This window comes from Gopherus flavomarginatus, chromosome 19 (assembly GCF_025201925.1).
Source record: "Gopherus flavomarginatus isolate rGopFla2 chromosome 19, rGopFla2.mat.asm, whole genome shotgun sequence".
NCBI classification, from domain to species: domain Eukaryota; kingdom Metazoa; phylum Chordata; order Testudines; family Testudinidae; genus Gopherus; species Gopherus flavomarginatus.
The window spans coordinates 15613894-15640038 of NC_066635.1; the positions used below are offsets into that span (position 1 = coordinate 15613894).

At 44.8% G+C, this 26145-nt stretch overlaps 1 protein-coding gene across 1 annotated transcript in view; it reads left to right on the top strand.

Moving 5' to 3' along the window:
- The window catches only part of MNT (MAX network transcriptional repressor), a 67785-nt gene extending 41905 nt beyond the window's left edge, over positions 1–25880 (top strand). Inside the window, exons 5-6 of the mRNA XM_050929160.1 lie at positions 21700–21892; positions 24400–25880. Coding sequence (XP_050785117.1) covers positions 21700–21892; positions 24400–25115 — 909 coding nt within the window. The 3' untranslated portion in view covers positions 25116–25880. The remainder of the gene's footprint in view (positions 1–21699; positions 21893–24399) is intronic.
- Positions 25881–26145: the final 265 nt, after the last annotated feature.

Below are 26145 nucleotides of genomic sequence, written 5' to 3' on the forward strand. Positions count from 1 at the left end.
GAGCCATTGTCGAGGTTGTGATGCCTACCATTGTCCCAGGCTGCAGGTGTTTATTATTGCTATTTGTGTCTAGCTTGTATCAGGTAGCATGCACAATGTGCTTGGAACTGTGCAAACACGAAGGAAGGTGCAATCCCTGCTCCAAAGTGCTTGTGATCTTAAAAACTGCCGAGAAAGCCTAGGGGGAAAGAGAATTCAAGCAACCAAGATGATCATTGGCCAGGCCGTGATAACACACAGGCTTTATTTTCTATTAGCTATATAGCAGTTATCCCCTCTTGCCAACCTTGTCGTGATTAGGTCGTTAGTTCTTTGCAGGCATCACATTAGAAGTGGGTCTTCAGGAGGGATTTGAATGCAGAGAGTGACAATGGCCATGCAGACTCTTAAGCTGTCCAACAAAATAGCTGTTTTGTTTCTTTTTTGTTGGGGGGGGGTATTTTTTTTCAGGTTGTATAGAGGGGCTGGGCAGCAGGCTACAGAGCCTTTCGCTCCTGGGTGAACAGTTTTGAATCTGGCTCAGCTCCGCATTGACCATCTGATGGTTTTGTTTTGGTGGCCATGGGGAAATGAGATTGATGGTGCCAGGCCAGCAACCAGTGGGCACCAAAGAAATCTACCATGGGTAGATCTAAGTGACCCCTTGCTGGCAGTCTCAGCAGGCAGAACAAGGATCGAATGGATCCTGGAGGCTGAGCTGCCTCTCTTGGTCTATTGTCAGCTTTTTAGGGCGGGCAGTCGCTTTTTGTTCTGTGTTTACACAGCACCTCGCGCAGTAGGGGTCTGGGTCCGTGATTAATGCTCATAGGCATTGTGATAGTAATACTAGTAGAAGTGGTCTCTTCAGGTCAGGATGGAGGCTCATTAGCGGGGCTGAGTGGAGGAAGCTCGCGCTGCTGGTGCTGTACCTTTTCTGTGTCTAGAGAAAGGACTTTGGTGCCCAGGGCTGTCGTTTGAGGAGGTGGCCTTCCATTATTGTCCACCAGTCCCCGGGGTTTACCCAGGCCGTCACCTTCCATTGGGACTCACTCATAAGTAAAATATTATCGTTGGCCTTTGCTTTTCAATCTTAGACTTCCTATTACAACTCCGTGACATGAGACTAAGCCTGGCCACACGGAGACTGAAACAGCTGCTTCAGTTCTTGGAGTCACAGAAGTGTCATGAGAAGGTGGAGAACCAGGGTGTTAAAATGTTCTCCAGCGTGGCAGTTTGTCGAAACAATGTATAACGTGTTATGTGATATAATTGCACTCCGCAACAGGGCTGCGGCACATACAGCACATTGACCCCGTCTCCTCGTTTACATAAGCCACCTGATGTTCCAGACCTGACACTTTTCACTAACTGAGTGAGCAGATTAAGGTCACTGCCCAAACAGATCTCTTGTTTCCTTAATTAGCGTGGTACAGATCACAGATCTTCTGGTGACTGCCAATGGGAAGAGATGTTAACATACAAATGGAGGAAGGACTAACTACCAAGAAGGGGTCCAAGCCAAGTGCTTCTCTGCCATAGCTTTTTCCTCCAGGGGACTGAATGGAATGGGCATTGTGCACTTTGTGATGGGTTAGTAAGTACGACTCTTCACCTGGGATCTGTTCCATAACTGGAGTGTCAGTGAATGAGTTCAACTGCAATTTTGCACTGCATGTATTGTACTTATATACACGTGAGTGTACAGAACGTATGTACCCAGACATGCCAAATTAATCCTGAATAAACGGTCTAAACGTTCACAACTATCACATCACAGGCATTTTAAAAGTCAGCCTTTGGGATTTTACAGGTGCAATGCTACAGGCATGAGTTACTACCTTTGCCAGATCCATTGTTCACCTTCCTTCTAATGTCTTGTTCCAGAGAAACAAATGCTTGTGTAAAAAAGATGTCAGTGAAATTTTTCTCTGGCTCTTTTTGGACCCAGTTTCATATTTAAAACAAAAAATGAATCAGTAAGTTTACATCTCTCCTAGGGCTGCCCAAACAGTGCCTTTGAGCTTTCTAGAAATCAGAGTGAGTGCAATCACTTTTCTCTTGTAATTCCTGTCCCTGGGGGGAATGCATTGCCTAATGGTTAGAGAAGGAAGCAGTGTGGATTATATCTTGTTTTGGTGAAGTCATTTGGCTGTTGCACTGTTTCCATGTCTTTAACGTGGGGCTAATAATACATACCCTTTTCTATCAAGGGCTTTGAGATCCTCTGATGAAAGGGTCTATAGAAATGTAAAAATATTATTTTTGTATTATTATCCTAAAGGGATTCTTGTGTCTTTTCCACCTGGGACACTGTTAAACATCTGCATCAGCCATTAAAAGACAGAGGGAGAAGGGAAAAAACGAAGAGAATTGTGGAGGAAAAACAAATGGGAATATCATCTTTCTCCTACTTTTCAGTTAATTTTCTAACAGGACTTTCCAGGCACCGATAGAAAGTATGGCATGAAATTGCAGAATCCATAGTGATAGAGTCAACTCACCCAGAGAACAATGATTCCATCTGTCTTTCCGCCCCTCAAACAACCAAAGGAACAGGCCATTTTAGGAAGCCCTGTGTTGGTCCATCAGACGGCTCTTCTGAGACAGACTGAATATTTGCATCTTCACTCCAAACCCCCATGGCACACAGCTGCAGGGTATTTAAGGTCCTTTTTCATATATGTAGTGTGTGTGTGTATTGCAAAGAGAGTTTGTGGTGACAGATCAGACGATGTACTTACATAACTTCGTATATATACACACAACTATATATGTACCTTATGTATATATCTATAATTGTGTGTGTATATGTATATAATTTATATAACTTTGTTGAGTAAACTCTCTATATAACCCGATTTGTGTCACCAGAAATTCTCAAGGCATTTATACTCTTGTAAATTGCCATTAATTAGTTATTAATCTATTAAATTACTAACAGATAATTACAGGAAAGCAACAGTTATTGCCTATTGCATTGCACTAGAGTGATACAGAGCGTAATCCTTGTTATTCAATGGGCTGTAGTCACAGATGTGAATTACAATATTCACTGGACATGGTTAATAAATTACAAAATAATAAATGAGAGGGATTCTGCAACTTTTTAATGCCCACCATCAGAAAGATCTAGAGATGTGCGTCCCACCCCCCGGTGTAATAATAACGTTGATGTTGTGTACTGCTGACATCGATATAACGTATTTTGGAGGAAATGGAAATAAGGACAGGATTTCCAGAGACTAGCAACTTGAAATCTTGTCGTTTTCCAGAGATGAGTTAAATGTAGTTTTTGGTTCTACATCTGCCCCTGATTCCCCCTGCCAACTTTTGAGGCCTTTACCAGCATGCTCCTCTGTTTTATAGTAATGTTTTTTCTCTCCCCTGTTGCTATGGGAAAGACCCACACAAACGAGAAAATTGGCTTGCCATCTTGAGAGAAAAAGTGAAACTGTTCATACAGTTTGGGGAAATAACACTTTTCTTTGATCTCTTTCATTTATAGTGATCTGGAGTGTCATCTGTAACATTGGTACATTAAAAAAATTCAGGCAGAAGTTTGATTAAGTTGAGAGCGTCCCTTTAATCTTAGCATTGTATTATTCTTTTTCCTAATAACAACACTGTGGCCCTGAAAGCTAATCCAGGGGCAGCCAATATACAGCCCCTGGTGAAAACATGGCCGACAGAGTTCCAAACGCAGCTCACAGATGCTAATCATGAGGACATCCTGCAGAGACTACAGCTTTCATCATGCCATGATCCATCTTGATCCAAATAGCTGGGCTGCTCAGCTCACGATAAAGTACAGCATGCTTGAAAAAGGAATGCAGATGTCATCTGACTTATTATTTTATGCAAGTTAGGTGCCCTCTGTTGAGCAACATTTTGACTCCCTTGATATAGTTCCATCTTGGGGATCCAGTTCCTAACATTTAAGCTCTACTGTCCTTGTGGTGTCACCTGAATCCTCCGTTAGCCTTAGAAAGACTGGCCTTTACTGTACTCATCTTCCCAAAAGCCAGGGATATTTTTAATTAAATGGAAAGTGCAATTAAAAAAAAAACTACATTAAATTTTCCAGAGAAAACTCTTCCCCAGCAAAGATGCATCATTTATTTGTGTCTAATTCGTGTGTTTCTAGGTAACTGACATATTCTTGTTAATCCTCGTGCATTGTCCTTAATTAAGTGACCCAGCACCGTGAGAGGGTCTGGCTGTCAGCTGCTGTTAAGAGATTAGTCACTAGGACGCTCTGGAATTGATCACTGCAACACTGTATTTTCCCCTGCAAATTGCTCCATTGGGAGACAAAGGAATCTGATGGGTCTTATTCTGTATTTTTGTCCCTGATGCTGCAGGGCACAAGAACGATCCTGTGATCTTGGTGCTTTGTTGGTATCTCTCAGTCAATCTGCACTTTTAATTTTAGGTAAGATTTTCAAGAGCACCCCGGTGATTGAGGAGCCTAAGTTCTGTTGAGTTGGAGTGGGAGTTAGGTTTATAAGTTTCTGAGGTCATGTCTACATTACAGACTGTGGTTGACGCAAGTTACATTTGCGTATAGCCACCAGAATTTGTGTGTCACTCGGGTACATGCACATTTGTGTCAGCACTGCATGTGCTCACCAGGAATGCTTGCATCATTGGAAAGTTACTTCTGAAAATGGGTCCTAAGTCACTTAGGTGCTTTTTAAAATTTTACCCTTTGCCCCGTTTCCCCCCCACCCCCCAATTGTAGCATCTAAAAAACCTGTCAGTTTGCATTGTGGAATCACAGGAAAACATTTCAGGTACACAAAGGTCAGTGGAAACGATAGCAAAGCAAGAAACCATAACCTGTGATGCTACTGTGCACATAAAACATAGTTCCATTATTCCTGAGCACTGACATTAGCTTTATCCTCAGAAAAATGTCATTTTTTTCAATGTATTCTGCACTTGAATAGTGCTCTAATAGTACATTCAGAGGAGAAGCTGCAGAATGCTGATCAGCTGAGAATTATGAAAACTTTAATAATAGAAATGAGCCATAAATAAAACAGAATTTTAATTAAAATATTCCGTAGGAAATTCCCTGCAGTGCTTTACTCCTTAGACTTAAGATAATATATATATATTGTGATTCAGGATTCATTATGATCAGTAGTTTGGCGCCTCTCTGTCACTCTCCACTTGAAAAGCTAAGAGTGTGTTACATACTATGGATTAAGTCTCACTCTATTTTCCTCAATTTACAGATAGGGAAACCAAGGCACAGACATTGCATGGCTTGGCCTGTCACCCATTGAGTCATTCATTGACTGAGCTGGGAATAGGACCCAGGTTTCCTGTCTCCCATTTCCGTGCTTTACACATGGTAGCATTAAAATTTAAGCAATGCTTAGGCATTGCCTTTGCTCACAAGGCCCAGGATGGCCCTACCTCTCCCTTCTAGCAGAATGAGATGACTCAGAGTCCAACTTCCCGCATTCCCAGTAGTGTGCAAACACAAAGGCAAGCCCATACACTCTAGAGGCTATATTGGCTCCATATTTCTTTGCCCTGGATGTTCTAATTTGAATCCATGTCACAGGCACCTCCTCCTTGTCTTTGTTTCCCTCATGACGTGTACTAGCATCAGCCATCATCTGATTTTTTGGCATCTTCTGCACTTGCTCTCCCTGTGCTACGGTTTTCTTTCATCCATCCAGTTTATTCTCTGTCTCACTGGGACAGTCTCAACGGCTTTACTCCTTCTCCACAGATTCCCTGGGATGGGACCAGATTGCTTAGAGCTCTAGTACAGCGGACACGAACTGAGGGCTGTTTGACTTTATTTTGTTGGTAATAGGGGCGAGTTGTCCAGCATTGCTATCTAAGATAGGGCTGGCCCAGTTGTGAGTTACCTTCTTTGCTTTCTGTTCTAGGAGAGGAGGAAAGTTCCTGATGGGATCAACTGATTATGAGGTGCCAAAACTGCATGTGATAGAGGTGTCACCCATATGGAGAGGAGTGAAACAGCTAATATGTGTTCGTTCCTCCCACCCCATAAACTTTGAGGACATTCGGGTTTCAGAACCTCATCGTTGGCATTTTTCAGCGGGCTGAACCTAAACACTAGATAAGGAACCTAGGATTTGCCAGCCTGAATCAGACTCGTGGTCCAGTACCAGCGCCAGTTGCTTCAGAGAAAAGTGTATGAAACCTGTAGCAGGTAGATGTAGAATAATCTATCCCCATGTTGTTTCATCCTGACAGTCAGTAAGAGAGATTAGCTTAAGTGTTGGAGCATGAGGTTTAATATCCCATCTAAAATGTTTGTTCCATGAACATCAGTTTGGCTGTGAGTTTTGCAGGATCCAGCTCTGACAGTGAGAAATGTTTAGCTGCTTTTTGCTTCTCCTCCTTTGGTGATTAAATCTGTTTCATTCAGAGGGCCACGTTGGCTCTCAAAGGCAGGCTGGATCCTGGCTCATACAGGTACTGGGGCAGGGACTATCTTTTTGTTATGTATGTGCACAGCTACTGGCACAACGGGGCTTTGAGTGCAAACACAATCTAATTAATAAAATGTTTCCCTTCCACCACCACTGCTCTCCTCTGCCCCATGGAGCCTCTAGTTTGGGAAGCACTCTGTATAGATAGGTAGGTAGATCTTTTCCATCAAACTAAAAAGAATAGGAGTGACTGTGCCAAAAATGTATTTAATCACCAGCGTGAGTCTCCTTACTGAAGTGGTCCTCCGGCCACTTGTAGAAAGGACAGCACTGTTCCTGCAGCAGGGGAGTTGCTCACTTCCTGAAAACACGTGCTGGCTATATACGTGCAATCACACCCTAGAATATAGCAAACCTCTTTGTTTACCATCCCCATCCAGTGTGTTAAGGGAAAACTAGAAGACGAGGCCACTAACAAATGACAATTCAGGTCTATGTGATCCATATGTAGACCTGTGCCCCTCTTACCCACAGTCAGACTTCAGCTCATGTAGCCTTCTTGAAAGAATGTGAAAGGTAGCTGGTAGGTTGTCTATTTGTATGTAATACAGTAACCTTGATGGATACAGGGATTGGTGATAGAGCGAGGGGTAGGTTGGGGTGGTTGACCAGGCTGTGCTTTTGTTTTATTCCTTTGGTCATACATTTTGTTGGCCAACAGTGGGTCAGACCAGTGGTCCATCTAGCCTAGCATCCTGTCTTCCGACAGTGGCCAATGCCAGGTGCTTCAGAGGGAATGAACAGAACAGGTAATCATCAAGTGATGCATCCCCTGCCGCCCATTTCCAGCTTATGTGAATTTTAGTGCTTGTATAAAAAGCTGGCTTGACAGCCCAGGAAACTGAAGTCCCCGAAGAGACAGTGGCAGCACAAGCTTACCCCATCCGCGTTTCTCAACCCTGTCCAGGAGGGGCGAGAGGAGCATTCAGTCTCTGGAGCTCAGTCAGTCCTTGATGTCTCTGCCCAGGCTGTCAACAAACAGGGGCACTTGGTGCTAGTTGTGGTGGTTTGTGTAATATAGACCCTTCTCCGCCAGGAGCAGGGACCATCACAGTCATTCTCCATAGGCCACCAAACAGCCATCAGGTGACAGTCAAGTTCAGTGGCTCCCAAATGAAAACTGATCAGCTACCAGAGCTATAGATTTTTGCCTTTCCTTAGAAGTGATAGTATTTTAGCACCCAATCAAAAGCCGGTGGAAATGAATGTAAATCTTCCTATTAACTTTGTCGCGCTTTGGCTCCGGCCTTTAATGAGCACATAATCTGCTTGGGGAGAACGTAGATGCCAGTCTTCACTGAGTCAGAACTGCCACTGAAACCAGCAAGGAATTTGCTGTGGTACAGATTGCTGGGTGTAGGTCTGTGTGGTTCATTTTAATTGTACGCACATACGTGTGTGTGTGTGTGTGTGTGTGTGTGTGTGTGTGTGTGTGTGTGTTTCCCTAAGCATTTGAAATCTGCAGCAGCAAAGAGGTTACTTGGACAGTTCTTTTTCTTTGCATAATAATGATATTCTGGTGCAGAGACACGTATTTTTCTTTCTGTAGCAGGAGGCTAAAGAAGCAGGAACTTTCACTGCTGCCATGGCAAGATTTCATCTGGTAAAAGCCAGCTGAATGAAACAGTTGCTATAGAAACCCTAGTTTTTGTTCCCTTGGAAACCAGCCGGGGGTTTCACACATGCAGAGTATTAAATACAACTCGTACCTCTGCTGCTGTGCCTGATCCTGCCAAGTGCTGAGCGCTGTACTGTGCAGTCCTGGGGACTTCATTGACTATTGGGCCTGAGTCTGCTCCTGTTGACGTCAGTGAGAATTGGGCAAGTGACTTCAGTAATAGCAGTAGGCCCTTTGTGTGAGGACTAAGACATGATATTATAACCTTGGACTCAGATAATTAGTCTTTATTAACATGAGCAATCCCAGTTAGGTAAAGGCAGCAACTAGTGTGACCGAGGGCTTAGAGAACAAGCCCTTAGTTTTCATGCTCTTCTTACTCAGGGAAAATCCCACCCTATGGAGAAGTCCTGTAGAGACAGTGGTTCTCAACCAAGGGTCTGGGACCCCCTGAGGGGCAACGAGCAGGTTTCAGGGGGTCTGCCAAGCAGGGCCAGTGTTAAACTTGCTGGGGCCCAGGGCAGAGAGCCGAAGCCTCACCACATAAGGCTGAAGGCTGGGCCCAGAGCCCCACCACCTGGGGCTGAAGCCAAAACCTGAGCAATGTAGCTTCATGGGGGCCCCTGTGGCAGGGGGGCGCAGGCAATTACCCTGGCTTTTATATGCAGAAAACCAGTTGTTGTGGCACAGGTGGGCCGTGGAGTTTTTATAGCAGTTGGGAGGGCCTCGGGAAGAAAACGGTTGAGAACCCCTGCTATAGAATGTAGTAGGAGTGATTTGTATAGAACTGCACCAGGGTTCTGTAGAAACGATTCTAAACAGCTATAGAACTTAATAGAGAATTGAGCAAGATTCAGACAGAGATTAGCCATTTGTATGGATAACAAAAATATCCAGAGTTGTTATATTAATTCTGAGATAGTGCAAAAATATAAAACCTCATGCTCTGAATCCCTAGAATTAGGTTTGTGGGGGATGTATTCCAGTGCTTCCTACAGGGCAGGTGGTTTTGCACCTTCACTTGAAGCATCTGGTTCTGGCCACTGTTGCCAGACTGGAAGTGCTTCTAGTTCCTATGAGGATGAGATTTCTTTCTGTAGGCTTCTGGTTATTTTCAATCATCCTGTCAAATTCTACGGCAGGGATAGAAGTCTCTATTCAGTGCTGTGCAAAGAAACCTACAGAACTGATCATTTTCTGTTAAACTGTGTAGCAATTTGCCATGTAGGGTTGATTTCACTGGGGAGTTTCTTTGAGTAAAAACCAAATAAGAAAGTCACGTTTTGGTGTGGTGGCACAACTCTCATTAGTAAGGACTGCAAAATTGGGCTCTGAATTACAAGTCATTTCACGATCACTCTGCTGATGAGGCATTCTGAATCGTCTGATGCCTAGTAATGTAGCATCACGGCCAAAACTTGCTCTTGGAAAAGCTCGTGATTGGAAGTGTGTTTTTAAATTGCTGATATAATGTATGTAAGGGAAGCGTTTTATTAACACCTTTTAAACTTCCTGGGTGCCAAGTGTTATTCTGGAGGTGAAACGCAGAGGAAGAATCTGGGCCTTATTTTCATCCAGACATAAGAAAGTTAATCACAGCTAGCTATAAAATGGAAATATTTGTAGAGTGACAAAAGGCTGTTGCTGTGGACTGACAACAGCAGTTTGTTTCTGGTGTTTTTATCAAATGGTGGCAGGTGAGATACACACAAGGACCCACTAGCATAGCTAAAAGTGGAAATTTGGGTGGGACCCAACAGGCAATGACAGAATGAGCTAGCTCAGCTTCTCCCCCGATACTATGCCTGCTGCCTAGCCCTGGTGCCCCCAGACACAGGGCTTCACCGGCCGAGCTGGGCGTGCACATGGGGCGGCTCAGAAAATGGCAAGGCAGAGCAGCCGGAGTGTAGCTTTCTGAAGGGCGAGTGCACAGCTCCATCCTGGATTTCAGGTGCCCAAATGATGCTCTGGATGCTAAGTGGGTGGGCCATGGCAATGTCCCCACAAGAACCATATTAGCAGCCTGAAACACTGAAAAGAAGGAACGTGAAGGGGCGATACGTTACGACTGGTGTTGCATTGTGTATTTGCTGCTGTGAATGTTGTGCTTTTTGGTTTAATAATCCATAGTGGGGAAGGCTGCCCTGAACCTGTCTGTTGCACGGCAAGGAAGAAAATCTGATTCTTGGGGGAGACGTGAAAACCCACACACACGTTCAGGTCCTAATTTAGTGGACATCCATTTAAATAAAATACGAAAGGGTCTAATTCTCCTTGTGCGTCGTTTACAGCCGTGCACAGTGGCTGTAATGTGCTACCAAATCAGGATTCTCCGCTGAGACTGGCAGTTGCATTTTACACCCTCTTTGCACAGGGGTAAATGATGGCACAACGCAGCAGAGAATAATCCCAAAGCATTAGGAGCCAGCTGTTCCAGCCCTTTGTCACACAGATCCAGCAAAACACTTAAGCACATGCTGAACTTTAAGTATACAAGTGTCCCAATGGGACTACTCATCTGCAAAGTTAAGCACGTGCTTAAATGCATTACAGTATCAGGGCCTGCGTGTGCATATCTCGTTCTGAATACAACCGTGCTCTCCAGAAAGCATGTTAATATCTTTTTACCTTGTGGGGGATGGAAAAAGCTGCTGCCCACAAAGGAATTCAGGCTCTTGCTGTCCTGTTCATGTGTGTCATTGCTCAGTTTCTGCTCTCTGTTAACTTCTCACGCAGCTTAGGGTTTAATTTAGCAGCTGTGGAGATTCTCAGTGAAATTGGCTCCACTGTTTCTCATCAGAGCCACCAGCCCACATGCAAAAATCCCCAAATGTCAAAAGGCATAGATGCTTTTTGGTAAACAACATGAAAATCCTGGAATCCGTGACTCCCACAGCAGCAGTGTTGGGGCCAGTGTCTGTTATCTCCATCAGTGCGGTACTGTGGCTGAGATTTTTATATGCACAAAAGTCAAGAAATTCAAAGTTATGGTTGTCACAGCAACCCCTTAACACTGTAGAGTAACAGTTGCCTTGGCAACCAGTCCTTTCAATTTCCTGACATGTTGGGGGAAAAAATTGCAGTCATAATTTTGCATGAACATAAGGACAGGGGTTTTCACATAAATTCTTTGCTTAGAAAACAGAAGGCTCCAGAGGTGGTGCATTTGTGGAGCCGGCTAAAATCAGATTGCACCGTGTGCTGCTGTCAGGTTGTAGCTTCACATCTAGGCTCTCGCCACCCTGCTGAGCGTGCATATATATAAAACTGGTAACATGGGTGTCCGGGATAAAAATAACTCCCACCAAATTTACTGGTCCCATTAGGTTCCTTCTTCTGAGTAGCATGATCCAATCTCAGCTTTCCTTTGAGGTATGGAACCTCTGAACCACAAATTTTGAATTGAACACGAGCTCTGAGAAGTGCCCGTTTGAATACAGTGATGCTAACGATCACCTCCAAACTAGAGTCACCCTCCCAAACAGCCAGTAAAATCTCAGTCTGCACGTCCTCCAAGTTAGCTCACACGATCATGCGTCCATCTCTTAGAATGGCCAGAATAACAGTAGCCCTTGGGTCGCTGCGAACAGATTTTGCTGCATGATAGTATTGGTTGCCTGTGTAATAGTTTACACTTCCAACATAAATTTATCCTCCCAACAGTCTCTGAGGTAGGGAAGTATCCATTTTTCAGGTAGAGAAACAGAGTAACAAACAATTTAAGTGATTTGCCCAAGGCCAAGAGAAGAAATCAGTGGCTGAACCAGGATTAAGTTTAGGACTTTTTGGCTGTGAATTACCATGCTTAACCCACTAGTTCCTGCTGCTTTCTCTGACAAACATAAATGCATTAAGTGGTATGGCTGGATAGCTGTCCAGGGTGCATCAAGAGTATTGAGCAATCAGTTTAAAGCTCTGATAGTTGGCCTTAACTGGCTTACCCTGTTTGAATATGCAGATCTCCAGGTACATATATCTGAAGTATTTCAGTGCATTAATTAGAATACATTAGTTGGACGTTCGATGCTGCATGTGTTCTGTGATGCAGGGTTTGAACACTTACAACTTTTGTCGGACGTGGGCAAGGTTTTCGTCCTCATCATGGCCGAAGTGCGCTGCGACTTTGAAGTTAGTCTGAGCCTGAAAACCACATGTGGGCAATTGGATATCTGGTGAAGAATGCTTTGTTCTTTTATTTTTTCATGCTTCAATAGCTCAAAGCCAGTCAAATTAATTTAAGTGAAAATCTCAATCAGCTCTCTCCCAATATTCACCAGGAGAAATTCTAGCCAAAAGGATCTTTTTTGGGTGGAAAATGGTTAAACCTGAAAAAGCCGGACATTCTAAATGCCTAAATATAGTGTCAGTGTTGCAATGATATAATACAAGCCTTTATTTTTTAACACTGACAAAGCGATCACTAACCTTGGACTCCTGCAGTACCATCACAATTGTCCTTGATCATGTATCATCTCTGTAAGTGCTTATTCTGTCACTCTGGAGGAGGGGAGCGCTGCAGGTGAAAAATGAATCTCCTGATGATCTAGTGCAGTTGGGTTTTTTTTGAGCTTCGTGGTAGATGGAAAGAATTCTTGGGTAACTGAGAGTAGTTGAGAGTTTGCTGTTTTAAAATGGTCTATGTTGGTGGTTCAATCTGCTCTGAGAGGTTTCTGTTTTAAAACACTAGAACTCCCTGTGTCCTAGTGGTTAGTTTCCCACACTGCCATGCAAACTACCTGCGTTTGATTTCCATTCATGGGTTCTGACTCTTTTCATGCATTCTCCCCTTATAGAGGAGTGACGGCCTCCGTGTCGCTCAGCAGCAAATGATTGGAGATATAGATGGGCTTCCTTCCAGTCCTCCGCTGGAGGGATGGTGCAGGACGATAGGGAGGTGCTCAGAGGACACATCAAAGGAAAAATCAACTATATACCATCTGCCAGATCATCCCTTGCTCAGTAAAAGGGCCATGGGAAGATATCACTGTATGGTTCTTCTTGTGGAGAAGTTGGTTCTTCTTTCCAAGCTGTTTCTTGGGAGACTCAGCAGGAGTCTGGCTGTCTATAACATTGAATGGCTGATTTGTGGTTTTAAATCCCACCTCCACATATGCACACACACACTCCCCTCCACGTCCACCCCTCCACATGCTCTCTAGATAAGACAGTAGTCTTTGGTTTCAGAAAGCTTGAGAAACACACACACACACACACACACACACACACACACACACACACACACACACACACACACACACACACACACACACACACACACACACACACACACACACACACCCCTTTTGTTGATGGATCTTCTACTTCCCAGCTTCCTTTTAAATTGGAAGCACGGGAGACAGGACTGGGAGACTGGACTCTGGAATTCTAATCCCAGCTCTGGCGTTGTCACTTAGTCTCTTTGCCTCAGTTTCCCCCATCTATAAAGTGAGAATGATAATACTATGAACTACTTTATGAGAGCTTGGGGAGGATTCAACAGTTAATACTCATAGCGTACTTGGGGGAGGCAGAGTACTGTGCTGAGTATTATTATTAGGTATGTTTGTGAGCTCACCCTCTGGGTTGTACAAAAGTTCCTTTGTTGCAGTGTTTCAGTATATTCACAAGCTGAAACCCGCCATGTTTTGCTGAGGGGAGAGAAGAACTGCAGAGGGCAAGCAGTCTCCTGTGAACACAGTCAGGCCAGACCATTATCTGGTGAGAGGGGATCAGATGAGACTGTGCAAAGTGCACGTCTCCACTTCAGGACAGGAAGCTCCTAATGGGACTATATCCTGATGGAAATGGCAAAGCAGCCTGGAAGGAGGAAGTGTTCCTTTGTAAAGGACGTTGCTCTAAGCAAAGGATTTGACCATTCAGGCTCAGAGACTCCGGCCAAACATGGGCAACATGCATCTCTCCATATCTTGGCAGACAATTTAATCATCCTCCTATTTAGGAGCCCCTGAAAACTCCTTCCCGGAGTCTTAGCTTTGTCTTCTCTTACAGTTTCCATTCGGAGTGACAGCTAGAGAAAGTGGGTCAGTTGCAGTTAAAAACCTGCCACTGTCCCAGATACATGTGCAGCTGCTTTAACAAAATATCAGACCTAGAAAGAGGAGAATTCATGGTATTGGTATTAATTCCTATATCAAAACTTGTAAATTCCTTGTAAATTTTGCTCTGCATTATTGGTGGTCTGATATTTCTTCCCCTGCCCGGTCTAGTGTTATTTTCTAAGTCTGTTGCAGATCCAGCAGACAAGATCAGGTGAAATGGGAGAATATAGATAATTGGATCCTATTTTTAAAAACATGCAATTGCTGTAGGGGATGACTATTGTTTGTGTTGCAGTAGTACCTGGAGGCTAGGTCCCATTGTGAGAGGCACGATAATAAGAATTCTTCTTTTAGCAACCGTTGTGCTGGGGAACTGGGAGGGCTGTTGGAAGATGCTTTGCATGGCTGAGGGTGCATAGGTAAGAAGATCCAGAAGAGATGGGGTTTGGATATCCCTGTGCCCTTCCAGGTCAATTATCTGGCAACCCCGTGTCTGACACTGGTGGGTGTTGAGAATGCTCAGCTATGGACAGGCAGATGCTTTGTCTAAAATGATCTCTGGATGATGCTAAAAGAATCAGGATGAAATTCACCTTTGACCTACTTAAGCCCTACGGTGTGGGAGATGCAAGCACAGCAAGACCTTTGCAATTGCTGCATTGGCCCCAGTGCCTAGAACGGCCAGGGAATGCTCTTGAGTCAGCTTTTCACCCGAGGGGCCCTCGCTGCACACTAAAGCCGATTCCGTGCCCTCGGAGCAGAAACTCCTGGGGAGAGAGGGCGTCCGCAGCGACCACGTTTCCAGCTGGAGGTGAATCCATTGTGCTGTACAGGGATCAGCGGGTGCCCAGCGGTTTCATTTCCATCCAGCTCTGTCTCTGGTGAATGCAACTCCAGTGTCTGATTTAAAAAAAAAAAAAGCTGTAGCAATATGTGCGTAGGGGCTGGGTGGTGCAAAGCTGGGTGGTTCGTGTTTGTAAGGGACAAGGAGAGCCTTGGATGGGTGAGACTAAAGCAGAGGGAAAGATCCTGCCCGTACTGATTGATGAACAAGAACACCTTGTGTGTCATTAGGCTCCACGGCTGCGGTGGCTGCGAAATGCATCTTGGCATGTGCAGCCTCTTAGGAGCTTGGGGTGTTAGAGAGAGCTCTCTGGCAGTGCTGCTTATCTCAGTGCGCGCGGAGAGCCTCCTCTTGGAGAGCCTCGCTGTGCATGTACGTGCGTGCACCAGTGTCAGGAGAGCTGTTTGCACAAGCCCTACAAGGAATGTGTAGCTACAGTGGGTGGCTGTTGTGAGCTGGCACCCGGTCAAGTCATTTCCCAGCAGAGGGAGGGGCTCAGGCTGCTGACATGTGGAGCTCTGCTTCCAAGGGGGGGCGGAGGCGGTGGTGGATGGGAGGAGGAAGGGATGGAGCATTGCCATGCAGACAGTCTGTTTTCCAAGGGGCAGTCCCTGAGCCATGGAGGAGTGGATTACTAAGCGAGCATCAGCACGCGATCTCTGACCTCGGCAGCTAGGAGAGTGTCTAGTCACTGTTGCTAGGGGGCTGCTTTCCTTTTGGTAATTAAATGTGTGTAGCTAATTAAACCCAAGTAGCTGCACTGCCTCACCTGGCGTTGCACTCTTCTCTTGTCTGGATTCTTCGCTCGCTCGCAGGAAACAAAATCTGAGTCGGGATTCTGGTGACGTGCGAGATACGGGTTCAGAGGCTGCGGAATGATTTTTGAAAGCGACGTGGCTCTGCGTTCTTCTTTCACTCATCACGCCATGTGGAGAATCACGTGGGGATGTCTTTGGAGGGAGATTATTTGTGGAGAGCGGTAGCAGGTCTTGTGTGTGCACATGGGTTTATGAGGATTTTGTTGGCAGGCTTTTTCCTTTTCATTTCTCCCTTGCTTACATTGCAAAGTGACAGCTCCTACTCAGCTCACATGGGGGCTGTTCCAGAGCAGGAATCTTTTTATGGCTGAGAATAGGAATATGTGTCTTCCCCCATTCTCCTCCGCTGCTTTAGAAATCAGAACACAGCTACCTTGTATTGTGTTGCATAGTTTTGTAATGTACCCGCCACAGCCCGATGAGAAGCTGCAGAATAATGGGCTTTAGAAGAACCGTATGGATTTTAAGCCACTGCAGCCTTGTATGAATTTAAACTAGGTCTCCTAAGATTAGAGATCAGAGCTGGAATATAGTCAAGAGCTCTGACCCCTATATTCCCCATTTAGAGTATCCATAGAACAGCTGATTTGCCTGCATTTTGTTGTCCCAGTGCCTGCCACTGCTGCTATAAGTTGTCAGTGATTTCCATTATATACCTCTGGGATTAGAGGGTATTCTAGTATAATTTGCCTGTTTAAAAAAAAAATGAAAAAATTCTCCCCTTGGAGTGAATATATTAACTTATAAAAGATTATTTACACTGGACTAAATCCAGCTGTGGCATAAAGTGAGGGCAATCCGATTTAAATCCATCCCCTCGCTTATGCCGAAGGTGAATTTGGCCAATTAGTATAAATTAGTTGGGTTCAGTTTTAAGATAGTTGCTTTGTTTGCTTTAGAGGGAAGAAAAGAGACTAGTAATTTTTGTGGTTCACTAATATAGTTTTGACTCAGCTTTTCTGTAAGAAGGAAGCAGGAGCCACCCCAGTTCATTGTTTTTGTAGCTAACAAATTAAGAGCCTCATCTTAATCTAGAGTTAAGCAAGCACTGAGGGTTTCCCAAAGAAATCTTGAGTCAGTTGACTTTCAGGATTGTTAAAGTGTATGGGGTCATCTCCTGTTGGGAAACACACTGGTAGAACTGGGGTCTCGGTGCCTGTATTCTGAAGATCATGGGGCTGATCCTGCATGAGGAAGATCAGTGGAAGTTTTGCCCTAGAGTTCAGTGAGTTCTGGATGTGAGTGGGGAGAAACAGCCATGATGTGCTATGTGAAAATCTCTTTGGGTAACATTTTCAAAAGCAGCTGTGTGACTTAGACTTCTAAATTTCTGTCCCTTTTGAAAATGGGATTTCTGCTCCTGGGGCCTTGAAAGTGGGACTTGGACACTTCTGCAGATTTTACTCATTACCCCATTTTTGGGCTCATAACTGAAGCCCAGGAGGCTTAAGGCCTTTCTTTATTCACAGCCAGCACTGACGTCGAATGCAGTTGTAATTAGACACCTAGAGCTGAAAGGGTCTGTACCCCATTAGGGTCCGTACCCCCTGTGCCTCACTGCTGGCTTAAGGCTTCAGCAAATGGAAACGTCTGTCAAGATCAGCTGTTGCTTCTTTCTTCCTTCCTTCCTCTTTCTTTCTAAATTGGTCACTATCTGATGCATTGACTTTACATGTATAGTGCACTGTAATAAAACTAGGTTCATAGTGATGCTTTGTTTGTTATGCCTTTGTGTACTGGGAAGACTGCATTGATACAGCATCTTTTTCCTTCTCTGGTGATCAATATATTAAAGGGTTCCACTGCTCTGTTAGTGGGTGCTAGCAGAAAAGGACAGCATAAGTTTTCTTTCTTACTTGACTTCAGCATTTCCGTGTGATGCAAGCATTGCTGGCTTTTATCCATCCCTCCCCTGTTAGCAGCATTTTTCAAGCTGTGTTGCTCTTCAGAATGCCCATGTCACCCCCCGAATGGGAAACGCAATCTGCCATCCTGTTTGGAGATATTTTGAGAGATGAATGTTTTAGGGCCTGGCATAAGGCCAGAACAAGTGAGCTCGGCGGAGATGTTGGGATGGGAAGAGTTTACTTGTCTTTCCCAAGCCACAGAGCATCTGGGGAGCTGTTTCACTATGACAACGCTGTCCATGGCCCTTTTCCAGATTTTGGACAGCAGATCACTGTGTAGTTACAGATTCACTGGCCACATCCCTTCAGTGGCCAAACCACAGATCGCAGGCCGCCTCCAGCACAGCGGTGCAAAGAGAGTTGTGCCCATTCCACCTCCTTTGCACCCTTTCCGGAGCCCTGCTTCTTAATTTGATCAGGAATCTAGGAGAGGTGAACTGAGACTACAGTCAGGAACGGAGAGTAACTCCTATTGCGCTGAAGGCAGGTTACAGCACAGAAGCAGCAAGGGACGCCCTCAGACTGGGATAGAGGAGGGGAGTGGAAGGAGTATTCAGGCTCATGCTGCTGCTTTGGCTGAACGCCACTGCTAGGGCTGTGAACTGCCTTCTTTGCTGTTTCATCAGCTTATGTTTCCTACATTTTGTATGTGCTCTGCATCCGTGATTCATTTGCCGATGTCCTTAAGAGAGCCTCTTTCCATGTCAGTGTTTGCCACGCACGTACAGTCAGAGTGTTCTGGCAGGGAGCTTAGGAAGTCAGCGGGGTGGAAGCACGGTGCTGGGAAGGATCTGACTTTCACATTCCACAGGAATCAGATTCATTTCTTGGGTCTTAATTTCTGCGTTTTGTTCAGGGGGTGGGGGTGGCGGAATGTAGAGTGAAGTGTCTGGTTTGTTTGAAAGAAAAACGCTTAACGAACTTAGACGCGTTCAAGAGTCCGGGTTATATTTGCATAGAGCTAAAGTGGTTTTATGGGAGAAAACATGTATATGATTATTTTTCTTCTTGTTTTCATTTATAATCATTCCTCCTCCTCCCTTCCTTGCCACAGGCTACGACCCTCACAGATGAAATCTGAGATTTAGATAATGGAGAATGCAAACTACTTGAGTTTTCATCAGTGATTGTGCCTTGAATTCTAATGGGTCCCAAACTGTGCACATGCAGAATTCACTTAAATGTCTGGGAGACAGAGCTGCACTCAGATGGGTAAAGAAGCCACAGAGCACTTCGGGGAGGGGAAAATGTGCATGCGGGGCAAACCCTTTCTCTTATGAAACATGGAGTGGGATCTTTAGTATTGATTGAGACCAGATGTGATCTTGATTTTCTTTTAAGACCTCATCTGAAAGACCCTGTATGGGGTATGCTCCATGAAATATGAAATATCTGCCTTGGAAGGATTGAGTTTATCCTGCTTTGATTTGGATCTGTCATTTTTGAGAGTCTAGTTATCTGAAAACTGAGAGCAGAATGTCCTTGAAGCAAAGACCTTCCATATGAGACCGCTGCCCGGACAGGTCGAAGGTCTGACTGATCCATATATTCCAGTGTCTCTTCTATAATCTCCTCTGTCACCTTGCTGCTGTCATCTCTTCTGTTGATCCATCCAAAGCGGAATATGGACCAGAGAAAGATGGAGTTCCAGCGGGTATGACTTACACAGCAGAATCTATTTACTTGACAAATCCATGCTCTGGCTGTAAATCATTTCACTGTAGAATGCTTAGGACCTGATCCTGAGAGGCGCTGAGCACTCAGAGCTCCCACTGGAGTTAAAAGGAGTTGTAGGTGCTCAGCACTTCTCTGGATCAGGCCATTAGAGAGCCCATTTTCCTACCATTAAAGAGGAATGAGTTTCAGGAAGCCTGCTCTGTTTCCTAGTTGATTTGGATCACTTGCTACCAGAATTGGCACAGCATTGCAGAGTTTGCCAGGTGGATTAGGGAATGTTTTCACATTGCTCTGAAGCATTCAGCAGGACCCACTGCCAGAGACATGGTGCCGACCTTGGCAGACTATAAGTTCACTCTAATGTGGCAAATCTTACATTTCGAAGAGCATGGCTTCATGAGCTTTGCAGCCAACTGTTACCGTTTGTCAAGGAGGGAAGGAAGCAGTATCGAGAAGTTTCTTGCACAATAAGTTGTTGTGTTGTGTGTTTCTCCTGATTACGTCTCCTGGCCCAGTGCCACCTATTCTAGATTGCAGTTAACATGATTCTCACAAGTTTTGGTTGACAAATACAGTAAGTTTTGTGATCTAAACTGTATACAGAAACAAAAGCATCAGCAAGCAAATAGCAGGTGTGATTATTATAATGTAGGCCACAATTTGCCTTGGCTACTACAACATAGATTATGCTACTCTGTTACTTGGTGCTGTGGTCCTACAGTAAGGGACCGATCTTGCAAAGTCATGGTCAATGCATCTCATGACCGTGACTTACCTTTTCAACAGGACATTGCACTTTGAGGTGAGAACAGTGGTCACTGTGTTTTTCGGTAACAAATTAAGCAGTCCCTTTCTGAGTATGTAAAGGCTAAACAGATCATAGCTCCGTATAGATTTCAAGTTCTGGGTCAAGATTTTCAACAGTGGTTATTGGGTTTTTTGTGTGTGTGTTTTTGGTGCCCAACATCAGACAGCTTAAAGGGGTCTGATTTTTAGAGGGGGAAGCTCAGTGCTTTCTGAGAATCAGGCCCCTTGAAGGCATCTTAGATTGGGCACCCAAAAACTGAAGGACATGAAATCACTAGTCACTTTTGAAGATTTCAGTGATAATAAGGTGCACTGCAGAAATACATTCTGCTTAAACCGAAGCAGAAAGAAAGTCAGTGGAAGGATATCTCTCTCTTCCTTCCCTCACTTTTTTACGTAAAATCCTCTTGTTGGGGTATTTTTGTTTGTTTGTTTGTTCTTGGATTTTTTGGCCTGACTGGTTGATAACCTTGGTTGTTATAAGTCTTATGGGGGTGTTTTGGTTTGGTTTTTATGGAGGGGGAATGTTGGTAGCTGGGGATGTTAATATTGGGGCATCGTCCTTGCTATGGTGGAAAAGCTTTTTCGAAGAGGAAGGTGTTGCAGCTTTTTCTAAAGACGGTTCGACTCTGAAGTCTCCTGTGTCCTTTGGAAGTTCGTTCCATGGCTGGCTCCCTTCAACCGAGAATGCTTTGCCCCCGTGTCTCAGACACTGCGTCATGGGTTTTGTGATCTGCATTGTTCCAGAGAGCCACAACTGCCTTGACAGTTCAGAGATCAAAATTAGGCCTTTAATGTAGCTGGGGCTTATTCCTAGCCTAGTATTTTGTAATTTGAGGGGAGGTCGGCCACAGTTGCCGCTGTTTATTTTGATGTAAGGCTATTAAGACTTTCCAAAGGAGAAATGATTATTGGCACTATTAAACCACACACACCCCTTATTTATGCAGACCAGTGGCTATTCTGGGCTAAATTCAGACCTAATGCAAGCAGGTGCAGTTCTACTGATGTCTGTGGAGTTGCTTAGGGTTGCTTATATCCTTAGAGTTTACTTATACCTGATTGGATTTTGGCCCATGAATCACTTCATTTGTGGTGCTATGCTCAGACACTGGGATCAATACTATTCCTATTGTAGGGGAGATTCCATAGGATTGACCAAGTAGAGCATTCTGTTTTTTATGGTTGTCTCCAGCCCTCTCCTTTACTGTGAGGATTTAGAAGGTGTAGCCTTGACTGGAAACGAGTGATAAAGTGAAGACAACTGGCAGAAACTAGGAATGAGTGACAGGGGTTGGATCACTGGATGATTACCTGTTCTGTTCATTCCCCCTGGAGCACCTGGCATTGGCCACTGTCGGCAGACAGGACACTGGGCTGGATGGACCTTTGGTCTGACCCACTATGTTTGTTCTTATGTTCTAATGGCAAAGGCAATGGGCGTGTCCTGTTTACAGTGGGTCACATTTTTATTTGTATTTCTTCCATTGCTTTCTTCATCCTGTCCTTAGACTTTGAAGAGAAAGGAGAAGGAATATGAACATGAGATGGAGCGGCTGGCAAGGGAGAAGATTGCTACCCAGCAGCGACTGGCCGAACTGAAGAATGAGTTGAGCCAGTGGATGGACATCCTGGAAATTGATAGGATTATTCGACAGACAGTTCAGCCAGAGGATGACCAGGCATCTACCTCGACTGCATCAGGTACCGTTAGCTTCTCTGTTATTGCTGTGGTATTGACTGGTGCTAATTTGACCTTGAAACCATGTGAAGCAACCTGAGTTTCCTCTCAGTTTCATCCCAGATCTATGAATGTGGTGCTAAATGATGGAATCTCCTTTCAGGGTCATTAAGACTTTTGACTAAACCAGCCCATGTTTTGGTTTTGGAACAGAACGTGGAAGTGGACAAGTTTCAGCTGGTGAAAAGCTCCATTTTAGCCTGGTCCACGCTAACTGAAATATCTTCCCAGCACAGTTTAACACTGTCATCCAAATGGCTTTCACAGGCAGGTAGTTGCATCCATGCTGCCTTTCTAAGGACCATTGTTGCATCCGACCATGTGAACAATGTTTTCGAAATGTTGCTGGAGGATTCAGATATGCGACATGCTTACGTATTACAGAATAGTATGTGTTTGCAAACCCTGCTATCCAGTTTTAAATTGTGCTGCGTGCACTAGGTACTTCAGGCCTCTCCTGAAGATGGAACTGAATGGGATTTTTTCATGCCCTTTGACAGGTGGGTAATCATCAAAAGTTGAGCTGTAATAATACATCCAATCCTGAAATCAGGCTTCAAGCAGAGTGCCCTAGTGATACGAACACAGAATTAGGAACCAGGTGACCTGAGTTCTAATCACACCAATTTGGCCCAGTTTTTTGTCCTCCATTTTTGGGTGCCCAGGTTCACAGCCCAGTACTTGGTTATCAGAGTGCAGAGCACTAGAAGCTCTTGCCAACTTCCCCTGGAACTGTGGGTGCTTGGCACGTCTGGAAATCAGGCACAAAATTTCTTGGGTTCGGCATCCAAAGTCAGAGAGCACTTTTGTAAAAGTTGTCCTTAGCCCCTCACCTGGGGGGAGGTCATTCTTATCCACCTCCATAAAGCAAAGGGATGGTCTTGCAGGAGAGGTTCTATGTACATACAAAGTGTTATTATTTGCAAGTGCTGTTTTCCCCAGTAAAATCTGCATGTTGGACCTCCTACATTGTAAGACTCAGCTCCCCACATTCAAAACCCAGTTGTACTCTAATGCCAATGCGTATTCCTGTCTGTCAGAACTGAGCGAATATAAAGCAACAGGTGTATTTGCATTGAAATCTCAAGGTTTTTTCTGCCATGTAGACAGGAGCCTTTAGAAGGGTGCTGAATGGAGGAGGAAGTCACCAGTGCATTTGAACAGTTTAATGAGCCTTAATATTGAAAAGGACCCATGATGAAAAGTAAACGGTTGTTAATGGAGGTAAAACCTTTTCACACACATCTGCCCTGTAACAAGTTTATCAGTAAGACAGGAGGGGCCATGCTTTTAGCTTGACTTGTGATCTGCCATATGAAGAATAGACCATTCAAGGACATACTTTGGCTGAGGTTAGCACTCTGTAACCATTTGTATCAATTCCTTCAAACAGCAATGGAATCTGCCTGTGAAACTGCAGGCAATCGATACAGCAGCAGCTGGAAAGGGAAAACCTGAGTTCAGCAGTTCTGTCCAGGTTCTTGTACTATGCCCATCACCATGGTGTCTGAGCACCAACAGACTCAGAATTTAGGCTGATGCAAATGTGGAATGATGTCAGCCCTCTCTTGAGCTGCCATCTGCAGGGAAGGATCTCTTAAAGGGTTGGGAAGAGGGAAAGGTCTTCCCTAGTTCTCCCAAGCCACCGCATCTTTCAAGATATGTAATTGCCACTGCATTGCTGGCTTTAGAATGAGCAATGCAAAGTACCATGCTCAAGGTCCTGGTCTCGCTGGGGTCCCTACAGTCCTGCACTGACTCAGCAGTTCACTGGCTGGACCAGTCTCCTTTTTCTGTAGCCAGAGGGTAGGGAAACTAGCTGCCATATTTCCCCATCTCAGTTTCCTTCCTATCCGAGGGCTGAAAGAGAGGTGCAAACAGATGAAATGACTTGGCGGAAAGTAAAAACAAGAGTCCCAATTAGCAAGGTCTCTCTACAACAAGAAAACTCCCCAAGTTAGGATTTGGCCTAGTCCTGTAGCCCTTGGGTGGGCAGACCTCCATCTGTTTCCCATGCAGTCTTTTTTTATAACCTCCCCTGAGCACCTGTGAAGCTGAGACGGAATTCACCCCTTGTAAAGAGAGGACTAAGTACCGTCCCTGCTGCCATCACAGGAGGCAACTCTCACTGTCTGATTTCTCTCCCCCTGCCTGGCATCTTCAGGGCACCACTCTCAATTGGGGTGTCTCGCTTTCTAAGGCTGGCTTTGCCCTGCTGAGAGAATCCCCCTCTTGGCAATCTACTGGGAGTGGGAGTGGGGAGAGGTTGTCTGTAAGGATTGGCCAAGCCTATGTTCAAAGGAAGATGTTGAACCTGAGTGTGGTTGGGCTACCTTCATGCTTTAGAGTGATAACTCCGTCCTACATTTATAATCAGTTCCTCCCTTCGTGCCGTGGAGATGAGGCTGGATAGTCCGGCTCATCCTCTGCTGTTCTGTTTACCCCAGTTTCTTCCTTTCATTTTTTCCAGAGGGCGAAGACAACATTGACGAAGACATGGAAGACGACAGGCCCGTGAACTCATTACCAAAACTAATCCAGCGCCAGCACCCCGAGCTACTGAAAGTTATCCCTCCGAATGCTGCTTCCCACCACCCGGCAGTCTTGCCTCAGCACCTGCCTCTGCATCAGAAACAAACCCCACCTCACGCACCGCCGCCCCTCCAGACCCAGGCACTGGTCCAGCCGCAGGCGATCGTCCCCGCACAGACTCACATCGTGGCGGCTTCGACGGTGCAATCGACTGTTATCGCCCACACCGCCACCACCCACGCGTCGGTCATCCAGACTGTCAACCACGTGATTCAGGGTCCGCAGACCAAGCACATCGCTCACATAGCACCTTCCACGTCCAGCCCCGTGCAACTCACCACTGCTGCTCAGCCTATCGGCCACATCACTGTGCACCCGGCAACCATAAATCACATGACCCACCTCGGCCAGCAGTTACCCATTTATCCTCAGCCTGTGGCCGTCAGCCAACCGGTTGTGAGCCACATCGCTCACACGATTTCTCACCAGCAAGTGAATGGAACCACAAACCTAGGTCAGCAAGCGGTGATGACCAAACCTGCTGTAGGAACCCAAGTTGTCCACCATCAACAGTTAGTTGGGCAAACAGTGCTAAACCCGGTAACTATGGTCACCATGCCATCATTCCCTGTGAGCACGCTGAAACTGGCCTAGTGTGGAAGCTCGCTGGCAAAGTCTTTGGCAGGCCACCTTTCCTGAAACTCCATACATTCCAACCATGTCCGATTCCAAGGGAGAAAAGTGCAGGAACTCTGTGAACCAGAGAAGAGTGACACACCTAAGGTTGGGACTGCCAAGTCCATCCTTAATCTTTTAGTAACCAACCTGGAAGTGGTAATGAGAAACGGGGGCTTCTCTGCACTTGAATTTCGCTAATCAGAGAAAACTTTAATGACAGTTGTTCATAGTGATTTTTTTTCCTTTTACGTGTAATCAGTGAAATATGAATATGATGTTCTTAAGACTTTAATTTTTCCCTTTCATGTGTTGCTTCTTTGTAGAATAAAAAAGGCTGATCTCTTTATTGAGGCATTGCGTAGAATGGGAAAAAAATCATAGAAGTCTATATTTATATGTATATGTATCTGCCCAAAGCTACATATATATAAATAAATATAACAGTGGAGAAGGCCTTTGACAAGGTTGATTGTTTTCAGGATTATTAGACAACTTAAATGTTAATTTTTGGAGGAAGAAAGCAGAGTGTCCTCTTTTAAAAAAAGAAACTTTAAAGACGGATGGTTTAGTGGACCAGGGTACAAATATTTGATGACAAATTAAAAAAAACAAACATGTTAAAGGTATTTCCCTTCAGTATATTACATTTCAGTAACCATCTGAAATCACTGTGACTTGTTATGGCATTTAAAGGAAATTCTCTGTCCTGTTTAATAAAAGGAAAACGAATACACAACCGGACTTCATTTGTTGGGATTTCATAAATGACTCTATTTTTACAGCTTTGTCAGAAGAAAATGTCATCTTTGTTGTTTTCATGGTTTAAAAATATGCTTTGTGTTGGGGTTGGGTTTTTTTTTCTAATGCAATAATTGATTTCACAGAACTCTCTGTGCACGGCTCTATCTATTTCAAGATTCCTCACCCCAGTCCCATTCCCTAAAATGATTTTGACAGAGGCGGTTGTTTAGAACTAGTGGCTTTGCAATATATTTCACCAGTTGGG